A 15,525-nucleotide genomic window follows, 5' to 3' on the forward strand; every position below is an offset into this window, starting at 1 on the left:
TTGATTATGAATTGTTTATGTTTGAATTTGATGATGAATACTTGTTAATTCATTATATTTTGTTTTTTTTCTTTTAATTTTCCTATAATTTATTAAATTATATTTTTTCTTAGTGCACTTCGCCTCACGCCTCAAGCTCCAAGACCCCTTTGCGCCTTTGTGCGCTTTCCGCCTTTAATAACCATGGGGAGTGTTGGAAATCATATCAATCAATCATCTTGCTTCCCATGATTTTGGGATTATTCCTAAAATTATGGCTCGACTCTTGTACATATTTAATTCCAGTTGTTTTGCTTCCTATTTTATTCTTTCTTATTTTGTAATTCTTCTCTTGTATATAAAGGGCGATTAACCATGCTATAAATATATGTAAAAAGGTAACGCAGGAATCCAAACTTCCCTAATAGCAATTTGGATACCGAAAACATTAAACCTTTCCCCCATTTTTACACATTCAAAGCTAACAATTAAACAAAATGGGGGAGAGGGCAGGGAGAACAGGGTTTTCCCATGGAAAGATAGCAACCCTTCCAAATTGTCATTTCACAGAAATCAGCCCTTTTGGCAATGCAGAAGAATAAGCAAAAAATGGAAACAACCAGCATATCACACTAAGACCAAAAGTTTTCCTACATGCCACCCACACTTCTTAACAGAAACATAAACCTTGTATACTCTAAAAAATGAACCCAGCAGAGAGGAGATATAAAACCAAAGCAGTGAATCTGGAAAAACTTTTTGGAAAAATCAGATGTTGAAATTTGACTTTTTGGAAAAATCAGATGTTAAAATTAATGCAATGGAATTAATTTGAGTTCAAATTGATTTCTCAAAAAATAATAGCAGTACATATCTACAGAGAAGAAACCAATGACAAGGAAAATTGTAGCATCCACAGAAAGGCAGCCATGCTTTTTGACTTTGGGGACAATAGAGATGTTGGTGGCATGTTAAATGTGATGGGCGTATAGCATGTCCTCCAATGAAGCATTTGTTTAATGAGACAAACCTTAGGTTGTTGATCCGGCTTTGGAAACTGCCGAATGTGCACATTTGCAAGTAACAGAATGAGGTGCTCCCTTTGATTTGCCACATTATCTTTCTGCATGTTCATTAATGATCTCAATATGCATGTGCACGGTGAACAATCAACATAGTTTTCACTTCAATATGTTCAAATAGATTTATTTAAAATACCACAATAGATGTCGTAAAACAACATGCAACATAAAAAAAAGTTATGTAACCTGGAAACCAAACATTGCTTGAAGCCAATCTAAGATATCTTCATCTTTCTTCTTCTTATAGTCCCTTGGCCATGGAAGACCTCTGGTGTTACGCAGAGCTAAAAGAGCAGCTTGAATCTACAAATTAAGCAACCAAAATACATACTTCTAACCATTATCAGAAAAAGATTCAAGCAAAAGAAAAAGAAAGCATCTGCATTCCAAACCATTAACAACTGCAAACAAACCTCTGGATATCTCATAATTGCCTGATTTGCACTATCAGGATCAAGAGGAAGAATATTATAAGGAACATAGATCTGAGTCTTCTCTGCAACTTTATCATGAGTTTCCAATATCTGCACAAGGTAAATTATTATGCAAACAGCAAGTGCAAATCCCCTACTTGAAATCGCTATTCTCAGGCAACTGCTATCTATATGGTCATTCTAAGCATTGCCTTTTCAAGAAACCAGCATAGGAAATAGCACCTAATATAAGAAATTTTCAGTTAACCAACAACAAGAAATGCTTCAGAGAACAAGGAAGAATGGGTTGAGTAATCACCTCTCGATCAACTTCCACGGCCTGGGTTTGATTGACAGCCTTCAGGACCTCAAAGAGGACATTAGCAGTCTGGTATGCTTTTGTCAGCTGTGCACTACCAACAAGAAAATTTTTACCAGTCACAACAATAATAGAATAGCAAGTGCTAAGCCTGTTGCCTAGAGTTCATTTATGCCCATCAGAAAACTCACCGATCAGCTTTATCAGCAGCATTTTGCAATGCTTGAATATATTTTTTGTAGTAATGCTGATAAAAGCTTTGCATCTCACGTGCATCACTTTTTTTAACTCTTCCCATCAGCGTCGGATCATTCTCCTGAGAAAATTTAAAGAAAGACCATTAACAAATGGGAAAATAATAATTATTAAGAAATTCAAAAAAATAATATTCTTTTAAGTTGGAAGCATCTTCAACAAATAGGAACTGATATACCCTGCAAAATAAGTGAATAGAGTGGATTAGCAAAAATAAGTGAAAGAATCAGAGGAAGGAGACTGCACCACGTGGCCAGGCAAGGAGCCCCTGAGCTCATGGCCGCAACCCGCCACGCAAGCGTGGCAACACCCTAGCGCATGCCCGCACCCCCGAGTGACCCTCACCCGAGAGTGGCCTATGCCCGCACTCCCCTGCGTAGTCCCGCGCGCGCACCCTCGAGTGACCCTCACTTGGGGGTGCCATGGGCGATCCCAGGTGCCTATGCCTGCTTTGCGCGCACCCTCACCCCCGCGAAACCCGATCAAAGCTACCTCCGAGTTACTCGCCGAGAACACCAAATCGCCTGACACTTGGTAGCCTCTTCCATCACTATAAACAGAGGGGTCCCCCCCCCGTCGCTGTCACTCCCCCCAGGAGAGTCATCCATCGCTGTCGCTCCACCCCACGAGAGTCATCCATCGCTCCAAATAGTCACCCATCATTCGAATAAGCCACCCTTGTGCCATCCTTAGACAGTCTCCCATACATAAATTCATTGTTGTAATTCAGCAACAACAATTGGCATCGTCTGTGGAAAACCAACAAAAGGCCAAGAAACACTCGCTCATTAGGCATCAGAGGGTCTGTGTGGAGATCCTCACTCGCATCCTAACCGATATTCTTTCCAGACAGGTAATCCATCGCTCAAAGGGGTTATCCATCGCTATCATTCCACCCCGAGAGAGTCATCCATCGTAGTTGCTCCCCCGGAGAGTCATCCATCGCAATCGCTCCCCCCAAGAGAGTCATCCATCATTGTTGCTCCACCCTAAGAGAGTCATTCATCGCTCTAGATAGTCACCCATCATTTGGATAAGCCACCCTTGTGCCATCCTTAGATGGTCTCCCATACACAAATTCATTGTTGTAGTTCGGCAATAACAAGAACCACTGTAAAGCAATGTCCTTTAAGTTCAACAATGAAATTCTTAATACCACGGTGACACATAATTTCAGAGGTCTTCAAAAGACATTGTCATCTTATTAATGGATTATCTTATGTCACTTCAAATGTTGTCCAATTTATAGACAACATGGAAAAATAAGGGTTGATAATCATTTTTCCCAATTAGATATTGATGCCCCACATCAACTTGTTCATAGGGGTACTAATCCCCCACCCCACAAATCACATCAACATCAATTGCACAATATCCTAACCACCTTAGGGTTGGTGGAACGTCATTCATAATGTCAATTGACTTCTAGCCCCTGTACAATTGCACCTTATACAAACTCATACAAAAGAACACGGCAAAATTTTACACCAAATGCCCTCACCTAACACAACCCTCTAGGAAGGGAATGGTGAGATAAAGTTTCAACACCATCTTTATATGAAAAAATTTCACAAGGTGGCGGTAAATAAAGATAATTGATACAGTCATATCCCATCACATAGTTGATATGCTAAAAGAGACTTGTATAATATCAAAACAAGATTTTGCTCCCCCCCTCCCAAAAAAAAAAATAATCTTTTGGCCCTTTCTCTCAAACCTTTGTCTTTAGCACAAGTACATTGGACCCTCTTTTTGGAAAAAATCATCCTACAGATCCTAGCATCCATCATGAATTTTCATTTAAATAGAAAACTACATTGAATTGAGATCTAACTAAAGTAAACCACCAGCAAAATGCAAAGTAGAAGAACAAAAAATCTAAGAGATGTGAAATACTAAAGAAGATGATAGAAACAAATAGAGAGAGAGAGAGAGAGAGAGCGCAAAGACTAAAATGTTGAGAGTATATTGTGAACTAAACCTAAACTGAAGGGTGGCTAGTGTAAATTGCCAAAAATAAAATATTTACAAAATCAAGTCCCAAGGAAAATAAACCCCCATATCATCATGTATTTGTGGGCCTCCATATAAACCATTTCTTCAAAGTTCCAAAGGAAAAATCTTGTGTAGATTTCCATGGAAAAACACTACCTAAAAGGCACAAGATCATGCAAACCATTTCTAAAAAGGAAAAAAAGCACCATGTTTCATGCCTAGACCATTTGAGCAACAATAAGGAGATAAAAGGCCCCCTACTTCATCCCTAGATAAATGCATAAACTGTAGATCTATTAAGTGCATAGTCACACTTATACAAGAACATAGTTTCTACAAATTAAGTGAATCAATGTAGTCAAAAAGATGCTCAAAACAAAGGGCAAAATTTATTAAAGCTTACTCTTTCCAAGCGTTGAAGAAGCGCAGTTTTAAATTGCCGAACACCACGTCCACTAGAAGTGGGATCCAAACGATGAGCTTTCTCAAAGGCATAGAACCGACCTACAAGCAAAATATGAATGTTATGTTGCAAGATAAAGAACACATGGTAACAAACTAGAAACAACAAAGAAAAAGTTAGTAATAAACAAATAACAAAATCACAATTTGAACAAAGAAATAATAAGACAAGTTCTCATGAGAGAGAGAGAGAGAGAAGGCTTCAAAATGTCAATTCTTCCCTATTCAATAGTTAGTCTTTTTAATATCACAAGAGTTTAGCCTAGATTTTAACTTTCATGTAATATTGAGAAAAACAAAGAGATAAGTATTTTTCCCCATTTTCTCAAGTTACATGTCCGCCTCTGAAGGTGCATTGACAATTTAACAATTCATTAAGTTCATTCTCATCATATTTGGGGAAGATTCACAGCGTTTAGCTTTCATGTAAAGGGAACTAGAACCTAAGAAATGGTACAAGTCCCCTTTAAAGCAAACTAGGGTGAGACTAGAGTAGTCTTAGGGCAAAGGGGCAAATGAGAAATGGTACAAGTGCCCTCTAAAACAAACTTGGGTGAAAGTAGAGTAGCCACAGGACAAAGGGGCAAGAAGCAATGACAAAATCCCAATTGGGTAACATTTTCAAGAACCAATACTATTAGTCTACCACTACTAGGATAGAACAATAAATCAAGACTTAATTCCACTAGGGCAGTTAAGACTACAACAATATATCAAGACTTAATACTACTAGATAAGTCTTCTACAAAGATCGTATAACTGTCAACCATTTTATCTATGGTCATATCTTCTACAAAGATCGTATAACTATCGCGAATCAAGGCAGAAAAATCAAGAAGATTTTCCATAAATCAAGGCAAGATACATCAAGAAGATCGACGGTAACATTCTATAAAGTTAAGGTTGCAAATTAGGTCTATATTTTTGTAAATAGGAGAATACTCAATTAGGAAATATCTCTCAATTAGGAGAGATTCACTAATCTATATATATGGTCATCAAGTAAAGGAACGAAGTGAGCAGTTTTTTTCCACATGGTATCAGAGCTTTAGGAAACCTTCCATAAAGCAACCTTTTTTCTAGTCTTCATTGCTGAGCAATTTCCGACAGCCTTCATTGTTGCAACCGCACCTATTGATCTGTAGCTCTTTCTTATTCTTTTTTTAGCATTGTTTCTCTGTTCAATCAAGATGTCTACTCATGCTGGTGAGATTAGCTCATGTGATACAAGAGAAACAACAGCACTTTCAAGGATCCTACCTTCAAGAGAATTGCAACAGATTCATGCAACCTACAGATTAGACAGGAGAAATTACCTCAAATGGTCCCAACTAATCCGAACCATTTTGATAGGGAAAGGAAAGATAAGTCACTGTTAACGTGTGAAGATCAAGGAGAAAAGGAAAGCAGCATTCAAGAAGAAAAGGAAAGCAACCTTATGCGTCTACTTTTAGAATGCTATGCCTTTAAGGAAGTTTCTAAATTTTCTAAATCTTGTTCTTTTGGACAGTTTCCTAATTTCAAATTAGGATACTTTCCCAATGTGTTTTATTGTAATCTTCATTCTTGTAATCTTTCCTAAGCTGTAAATATTCAACCCTATAACTAGGATTGTATGTGAATAAGACTTTATGATTTTCCATCCAATTTCACATGGTATCAAAGCCTAGGTTATGAGAGAATTCCGACTTTCATTGCCCTCCAGCACTGTGTGCCTCTTTTTGGCCTTCATTACCATTCCCCTCAACTAATACCCATTGTTTTGCCTTCATTGCACTATTCTACTCCATTTATCTCTTCAAACATGTTAGAAATTTCTGAGATTGCTCCATCAATGCCCTTGGGAGAGACTAACACCCTTGATACTCCGACGGGAGGTCTACCTATTGGTGATCTACTTGAAATGCACCAATCTTACCGGTTGGATGGACGAAACTACCTACAGTGGGCTCAGTTGGTAAAAACCTTTCTAAAGAGAAAAGGAAAGATAGATCACCTAACTACTCCAAGCCCCAATGCATTAGATCTCATATTTCAAGCTTGGGATATAGATAACTCCATGATCATGTCATGGTTATGGAATGCTATACAGCCGGAGGTTAGTAAAAATTATATATTTTTATCCATTGCTAAAGACATATGGGAGACAATTAGGCGTACTTAATCTAAAGTCCAGGATGCTTCAGTTATTTTTGAGATCAAGATGAAATTGAGTAGTACTAAACAAGGGGCCTTAACTATCACCAAGTATTACAACAAGATGAATGGGTATTAGCTAGAACTTGACCACTACCAAAACATTAAAATGGTATGTGGTAAAGATGCAGCCACTCTCAATTATATATTTGAAAGGGATAAGATTGTAAAGCTCTTGGTTGGACTCAACACTAAGCATGACCGAGTGAGGGCTCAAGTTCTTGGAAGAGAAAAGTTTCCATCACTCAATGAAGTTTTTTTCGTTATCTAGAGTGAGGAGAATAGCCATGCTGGGGGAGACCAGTTCTGAAGGATCTACCATGTTAACTAATAAAGGAGAGGGATCAAAGTTCAAATTCCAACAAGGAAGGGTTGTTGGGTAATCTAAGTCATAAGGGAAAGAAGGTTAAGGGTTTTTGAGGGTAAGCGATTGATGAGATAGGCTGTTGTGATTGTGAAAACAACTTGTATAAGATGAAAAGGTTTTGACATGTGATATGGATGAGAAGGATAAGTGCTCTTGGTTTGTTTAGCATAGATACAGTTGTCACAACTCATGGGTAGTGAGAAGGGCATTATTGTAATAAGGTTGTAGTAGTTAGTAGGAGGTATTTTGTGAGTTGTTAGGAGCACATAGGTGCTATTTTCAAGATTTCAGTTACTATTGAACAGTTTATAAATAGGCCCTAAAATGTAGAGAAATGCATGTTGATGAATGAAGTGATTCTTGTCTCCCTAATTGGCTCTCTCTCTTGTTTCCTCTCTAATCTCTCCCTCTAACTCTCTCTTTGAATTCTCTCTCCCTCCTTTAATTCTATCATCCAGTTTCTCTCCCAAATTCCAATCACAACCCCAGGTAACCCTAGGTATGTGACAACAGTGTTACCTAGGTATGTGACAACAGTGTTCACACTGAAACAGAGAAGGATCTTTATTGCTACACAATTTTGGATACAATGATTTAAGATAAGAAAAACAAGGATGGCCAGGGCATTTATGCCAAAGCATTATTTTTTGTTGAAGAGAATGTGGCATTCAGATAGCATTTTGTTATGTTTTGCTTATGTTTTCATTCTAGTTTATGTTGTTGTTGCGTTAGTTTGTATTTGAGACGGTAGCTCTTTCTTTCGGTTATAAAGTTGTATATATATACAGCTTATGTAATGTATTCAGAGTCTGATTTTTCGTTGAGAATAAAACTTAAGCACTGACCCCTCTCTCTCTAGCCTCGATCTCTAATTCTCTATGCCCTAGGGTTTACCTTTTACATGGTATCAGAGCCAATAGCCTGCTAATGGCGTCTATTCACGAGAATCATTCCTTCTCTACCTCTCCTCCTGTTCGATCTACATCAAATGTTTCGTCTATGTCTCAATTCAATTTCACAGCGGTAACTAAAGCCTTCAGTTTCATTTCTCTGAAACTTGATTCAAAGAACTATATTTTTTGGAAGGCTCAAATCTTAGCCACAGTCCGAGCCTTCGACCTCGTGTCATTCTTGAATAAAGCTTCTCCTCCTTCAAAATACATAACTGACTCCACGAGTGCTAATTCAAAGATGAACTCTGAGGTGAATCCAAAATATGTGAGCTAGCTTCAATCTACTCAGTTGCTTCTAGGATGGCTCTTCTCTACAATTACTGAAGAAGTGTTGGCACAAGTGATTCAATGCCAATCATCTGCCGAGATATGGCTTTATCTTGAAAAATTATATGCTAGACAAACTATTGCCAAGTCCTTTCAGTTAAAACAGCAACTGAGGTATGTTAAAAAGGAGAGTTTGTCAATTAATGACTAGTCTTGAAAACTAAGACTGTAAGTCATTCACTAGCCGTTGTAGGAGAGCCTTTAAGTGATAATGAATTGCTTCTTGCTATTCTAAACGATCTAGATCAAGATTAGGATATTGTGGTGAGCTTGATAACATATCAGATGGACGATATAAATCTGGAAAATGTTCAATATTTGTTGCTTATGTATGAACAAAGATTGGCCGCTAAGAATGTGCCTCAACCATCACTGCAATTTGAGTCGATGTCATCTAATATAAATGTTAATGTGGCTTCACATCAAAGTAGTGGAAATTTCGGTTATAGTCGAGGCGGATATACATAGCGAGGAGGAGGTTCAGGATTTACAGGAGGTAGAGGTCGAGGCAGGTCTTCAAATAGAAAATTCTATTGTCAGTTATGTGGTAAACCAAGGCATTACTCGAGTGAACAATCAGACTACTGGAAATTTTACTGGTGGTAGACCTACTAGAAACTTTAATACTAGAAATCAATTTGATTCAGGTGCTTACATGGCAACCACCTTTAGTGATTCTAATGGAGCCTACACTAATAATAATGGTTTAATGACAGGCTCATAGTTTCATGGCTCTCCAAATCAGTTTATTCCTTCACAATCCTCTCAGTTTATTTCTCCTCAATCATCTCTTTCTGATCCAACCTGGTTTGTGGACTCAGGAGCCACAAATCATATTACTTCGAGCCTGAATAATTTTTCACTTCACTCACCTTATCATGGTGGAGAAAAAGTCACTATAGGCAATGGTAAGCAGTTGCCAATTACTCATGTTGGTTCAGGCGTGTTAAATACTACTTCAAATTCTTTTCTTTGTATCCATAATGTTTCTTCATGTACCCAGTATACATAAAAATCTTCTCAGTGTTTCTCAACTCACTACAGATCATAATGTGGTGGCTGAATTTTATTATAATGTCAGTTTTATTAAGGACAAAGGATCCGAGGCAATTCTTCTACGAGGACATCTTAAGGATGGGCTATATCAACTAGTTCCAGCATCTTGCTTCGCTACAACCAACACTCCAGCCCACTCCCTAGAGCCATTTTCAGTTCCTTCAGCTGTTACCTCGTCTAATTCGTGCAATACTATCAGAACATGTAAAGGACAGTATTCATTTGTTCATGGACTGTCAAAAGATGTTTGTGTAGCTCAAAACACTAATAGTTGCCAAGATTGGCACAATAGATTGGGTCATCCTTCTTTGAATGTACTACAAAAAGTATTGAATAAAATTGGAATTTCCTATTCATCTTCCAGTTTGTCTTTTTGTGATTCTTGCAAAATAGCTAAGTTACATCAACTTCCTTTTGCTTCTAATGAGATTACTGTTGTTCATCTCTTACAACTTGTTTATTCTAATCTCTAGGGACCAACACCTATGTTGTCTATGGAAGGTTTTCGATATTACATCATTTTTGTAGATGCTTACCCTATCTTCATAACAATGGCATTCAGCCTAGATTTATATGCCTTCACACTCATCAACAAAATGGGATTGCTAAAAGAAAGCATAGGCATATAGCTAAAATGGGATTGACTCTGTTAGCTCATGCTAAAATGCCTCTAAAGTTTTGGGTAGAAGCTTTTCTTACTACTGTTCATGTGATCAATCTTCTACCTTCCACCTCTATTCAATCTCAAGTTCTTTTTGAATTGTTATATCAAAAACCTCCTAACTATCATCTGCTCAAGCCTTTTGGCTATACATGTTTTCCATTGCTCCGACCTTATAACAAACATAAATTTGAGTTTCACTCAACCAAGTGTATCTTTATTGGATATAGTTCCATTCAAGCTAGTTACAAATGTCTACATCCATCTAATCGCATCTACACTACTCGGCATGTTCAATTTAATGAACAAGACTTTCCTTATTTGTCTATCTTTTCTTCATCTCCTAATACTGCTGAATTGTCTACAAATTTCAAGTTTCACAGTCCTACTACAGAGTTTCTTCATCCTATTGTTTCTCCTCCTATTGTTTCTTCTTCTTCTTCTGATCAGTGCCCCGTAGTTGCTCCTTCTCCGCGTCCAGTTCTGAATGCATCAGATAATTTGCCTTCTGCCACCACACCATCTTCTTTGCCTTTTGCACCTCCTGCTCCACCTATCTCAAAGATTTCTAAAAATAAAGCTCCTCCAGCCCCATCAGTTCACCCTATGCTTACTCGGTTTAAGTCCAGACAACTTGTTCACAACTCTCCTCATGCTTTAGTGAGCTCACTTGAGCCAACATCTGTTAGTGAGGCTCTTTTAGACTCACGGTGGATTAAAGCCATGGAAGAAGAATACAATGCATTACAAAAGAATCACACTTGGGAGTTGGTTCCCTATACTGCTGATATAAATCTGGTTGGAAGCAAATGGATTTTTCAGGTAAAGTTTAAACCTGATGGGTTTGTTTTAAAGTATAAAGCTATGTTAGTAGCCAAAAGTTTCCTACAAAATCCAAGTATCGACTGTGTTAAAACGTTTAGTCCAGTGGTTAAGGCACCCACAATTCGGGTTTTGTTTTCTCTAGCTGTGTCTTTTGGCTAGGAAATTCAGCAAATGGATGTGAACAATGCATTTTTGAATGGTGATTTAGTTGAAATAGTGTATATAGCACAACCGGAAGGATTTGTGAATGTTTCAAAACCCACTCATGTTTGTCATTTGATAAAATCCTTGTATGGATTGAAACAAGCTCCTCGAGCTTGGTATAATAAGTTGAAAGAAGCCTTAATTAGCTGCGGTTTTGTTCAGTCAGCTGCAGATGCTTCTTTGTTCATAAAACGAACAGCAGATTATGTGTTATTTGTGCTTGTATATGTTGATGATATACTTCTTACTGGCTCTAGTTTTGTTGCTCTTCAGGCTTGCATTCATGATCTTGATTGTCAATTTGCCTTGAAAACTCGAGGAGCTGTCAACTATTTCCTACAGGCTACAGGAATACAGGTGGTCTTTATCTTACTCAAACTAAATATGTTGGGGATTTATTGAAGGCTGGTATGGAAGATTGTAAGCCGTGTGACACACCTATGAATGATGGACTTTCCTTAAGTGATGAAGGCAAAGATCTTCTTAATCCAGCTCTCTATCGAACCATTATAGGCTCACTACAATACTTGACATATACAAGACCTAATATTACATTTGTTGTTAATAAGTTGAGTCAGTTTCCCTCCAAACCTAAGAGTCAACACTAGTTGGCTTGCAAAAGATTGCTTCGGTATATAAAGGGGACAGCTGGTCTTGGTTTGTTTTTCTCATTCACACCTGGAAATTTGGGTCTAATCGTTTTTACCGATGCTGATCATGCTAGGTGTAAAGTCACTAGAAGGAGTACTAGTGGATTTTGTGTGTGTATCTTGGTCAAAACCTTATTGTTTGGGGCTCTAAAAAGCAATCAGTCATTGCACAATCTGTAGGGGAAGCTAAGTATAGATCTGTTGCTTTGGGTGTGATGGAACTTCTATGGCTTAAATCTTTGTTTGTGGAGTTGGGTTATCCAATTGTTACCACTCCAATTCTTTGGTGCGATAATTTAGCAACCAAAAGCATGGCTGAAAATCCTGTTTTCCACTCAAGAATGAAGCATGTTGGTGTTGATGTGCATTTTGTTAGGGAAAAGGTTGAAAATGGTGAAGTAGAAATTCACTATGTCCCTACATCTAAACAGGTAGCTGATATTCTAACCAAGAGTTTACCTACAGACAGATTTTAGATGTTATGCAGCAAACTCAGGCTTGCTTGGTCCCCTATTAGTACTGGTGAACAAAGGTGTAAAGCAATGACAGTATTTCACATAAATTTTTATCTTAAAGAGCCGCTGAAGGAGCATGGTTTAAAGGGGAGTGTTGAAGAGAATGTGGCGTTCAGATAGCATTTTGTTATGTTTTGCTTCTATTTTCATTCTAGTTTATGTTGCTATTGCGTTAGTTTGTATTTGAGGCGGTAGCACTTTCTTTCAGTTATAAAGTTGTACATATATACAGCTTATATAATAAATTCAGAGTCTGATTTTTCATTAAGAATAAAACTTGAGCACTGACCTCTCTCTCTCTCTCTCTCTCTCTCTCTCTCTAGCCTCGATCTCTAATTCTCTATGCCCTAGGGTTTATCTTTTACATTTTTGAATGAGAAGAAACTAACAAGGAAGTTTTTTCAGGTGATTGATTAGAGGTAGAATCAACACTGTTGAGAATATAGAGACTGTTTTCTCCTTAGCACTGCCAATTGTCTATCCCAAAGACAAGTCCTAAAACAAAAAAAGAGAAGGGAAAAAGGTTACTGCACATTTTTGGTCCCTTGAGAGCTTGCTAATGGAAACAAGGTTGCAATTTAACTTTGGAACATAAAGTGTTGAGTTTCATCTTAGGCTCGATACATCAATAGAACCATGACCTACTACTTTTGAGATTGAGCCATCTACCACTGTGATTTTAATATCATCATCACAATTTTCATAAGTTGAAAAATTAGTTTGATTTCCAATCATATGATCTGATGCACCAGTATCAACAATCCATCTGTCATTGATATAGTTATTTGTAAAACATGGAATTCTCGTATTACCTTTATGAGCAACAGTGGCCATGGATGATGTAGCTTTTGTTTCCTAAAGTAGATATTGATTGCTCAATAAAGTATGTAAAAATTTGATCTGTTTAGCAGATAAATTTAAGTTACCAAATTTCTCTTTGTCATTGGATGTTTTAGTGGTAAGGGCCCGGTTGGGCTCACGATTTGTCTGCCACTAGTTGTGTGGTTTCCAGTCAGTTGGTTTTCCATGTAGTTTCCAGCATGTCTCCTTTGTATGGTTAGGCTTGTTACAATGACTACACCATAGTTGTTCCTTTCCAACCTTCTGCTTGCATTGGTGTGGAGCTTATGTTCTGTTTTGATGTGTAGTCAAGGCAGATAAGGAGGTGTCCAACTCGGTGATGGATGAACTGGTAATTCTCCTACCTCTTCTCTTCTAACTTCAACAAAGACTTCATGAATATTAGGAAAGGGCTTGGTACTTAGTAACGAAAGGGCTTGGTACTTAGTAACCAGCCACGTACCTCGTCCAATTCTTTCTTTAAATCAAATATCTGCTCATTTTCAAGCATTTGAGTGAATTTGACACTATCTTCTGAACAATGCCAATCCTAATTGTAAAATAGGTTTATCTCCTGCCATAATTCAATCAATAAATTGTAGTATTCAGTGACTGATTTGTGGCCTTGTCGAGTATCTCAGATTTTTCATCAGACTTCAAAACACTGTGATGTGTTTTCCAAATCTAAGTATATCTCCTATACAACCTCCCATATTTCTTTGGTTGTCTTGTAAAATAAGTAAGTTCTCCCAATCTTAGGCTCCATGGAATTGATCAACCAAGCCATCACAATGGAATTTTTTGCATCCCAAGCACCATAAGTTGGGGTTATTGAGGTTGTCATCGGAATTGCACTAGTGACATATCCAGCTTTTCCTTTACCTTTAAGAACAAGAAAAACGAACTAGAACCATTCTCTGAAATTAGTTCCATTTAACTTGTGTTGAGCAATCTGAAGGGAATGGTTGTCAAGAGATGAGGGCTAGACTAGACAGGATTTGGAATGAAAGAAGTTGTACTCTCTAAAGAAGCAGACGATAAGGAATTGGTAGGAGGATCAGTCTCGACCATCGCTGGCTCTGATACCAAGAACAATATCAGTCAAGCTAAATACTAAGAAGATGTATTTGAGTACCTTAGATGAAGTACCCGAGAAGGATTAAAACAAATAGGAAGAATACTCGATTGAAAGAAGACTACTTTTCCTGCTTTTCATTTATCTCTAATATAGTATTTATACACAAATACAACTGAAATATATTCCCAAAATGCAGGGATACATTTGAATTCTGATATGATAAGATAATCAAAACTTAAACTTAATTTTCTACTAGAATTATCTGCAAAGGATTGTTTAATCCCCTTCTTTCTTGGAGCCTTATCCTCTTATCTTGTGGCCTTCTCTTATCTTTTATCTCTTATCACTTTAACTTGAAAATATCCCACCAACCTTATCACCTGGTTTTCGGCTATCAAGATTTCAATTTTTCCAAAAATCATACTGATGAGCCTCTCACGAATTTGTTTTAATCTTCCTCTACCTCATTTGCTTTAGCTTTATTCCACTTCAACCACACTCATAAGAGCCTTTACATCTCCTCGTATAACCACCATTTTAATCACATCTCACACATCTTATATTTATAGGAGCCACTCTGACCTTATCAAGATAACTTAATTGCATTCATATTTTGCATATGTTAGTGTTTTAATGACCAACATTTTATGCCATACAACAAAAATGGTATCATAACTTTTGTTGAGTTATATGATTATAGTCTAGGGTTAATCCTATGTTAGAGTCCATGGCCCATTGTATTTGTATATATATATATGTGTATAGTCTATGAATTTAATTAAGTTATTTTATACATATTAAAAGCTAGGTTTACTTCCTAAGCTTCACATGGTATCAGAGCCAAAACACAAACCCTAGCAGCCACCATATAAACCCTAGCCGTGGCCGCCCACATCACCGACGACCACCGTCGGTCGCATCGCCACCGACCGCCGCAGCCTGTCGTGCCACCGTCGTCGCCGCCCAATGCGTTTCCACCGCGCGCGCTACTGGTCAGCTGCGGGTCTTCACCGTCCGGCTACCGATCACGCACACCACCACCGCCATTGCGTTCGCCGGCCTCCGATCTGTTGACCCCCGGAGGATCGTCGCCGTTGCCGTCACCACACGCCGCCTTCTCTCGCACTGTTCACGGAGACGTTTTTGCCCTGATCTCTCTCACCAGTGCTCCGATCGCAACGTCGTCATCACCATTGGACTTGCCTCCTTCATTCCATCCCAACCCCGGTGGTTTCGTCGCCATCTGCGGCCACCGGTCACAGGCATCCGCCATCTGTCGTCGCTCCAGCGCGCCTGTTCTTTGTGCTGGATCATCCAGCCTTTATTTTTTGGCTTATTTAACCCTTTT

The 15,525-nt window shown here is 38.2% G+C and overlaps 1 protein-coding gene across 1 annotated transcript in view; it reads right to left on the reverse strand.

The window, feature by feature from the left end:
- LOC127788621 (callose synthase 3) overlaps window positions 1-15,525 on the reverse strand; it is a 107,962-nt gene that overhangs the window by 80,806 nt on the left and 11,631 nt on the right. The window contains exons 3-8 of the mRNA XM_052317119.1: window positions 4,447-4,547; window positions 1,985-2,109; window positions 1,794-1,887; window positions 1,475-1,585; window positions 1,248-1,364; window positions 1,010-1,102 (exon numbers count right to left, since the gene is read on the reverse strand). Of these exons, the coding sequence (XP_052173079.1) occupies window positions 1,010-1,102; window positions 1,248-1,364; window positions 1,475-1,585; window positions 1,794-1,887; window positions 1,985-2,109; window positions 4,447-4,547 (641 nt within the window). The remainder of the gene's footprint in view (window positions 1-1,009; window positions 1,103-1,247; window positions 1,365-1,474; window positions 1,586-1,793; window positions 1,888-1,984; window positions 2,110-4,446; window positions 4,548-15,525) is intronic.

The sequence above is a fragment of the Diospyros lotus genome, chromosome 1 (genome assembly GCF_014633365.1).
Source record: "Diospyros lotus cultivar Yz01 chromosome 1, ASM1463336v1, whole genome shotgun sequence".
Lineage (NCBI taxonomy): Eukaryota > Viridiplantae > Streptophyta > Magnoliopsida > Ericales > Ebenaceae > Diospyros > Diospyros lotus.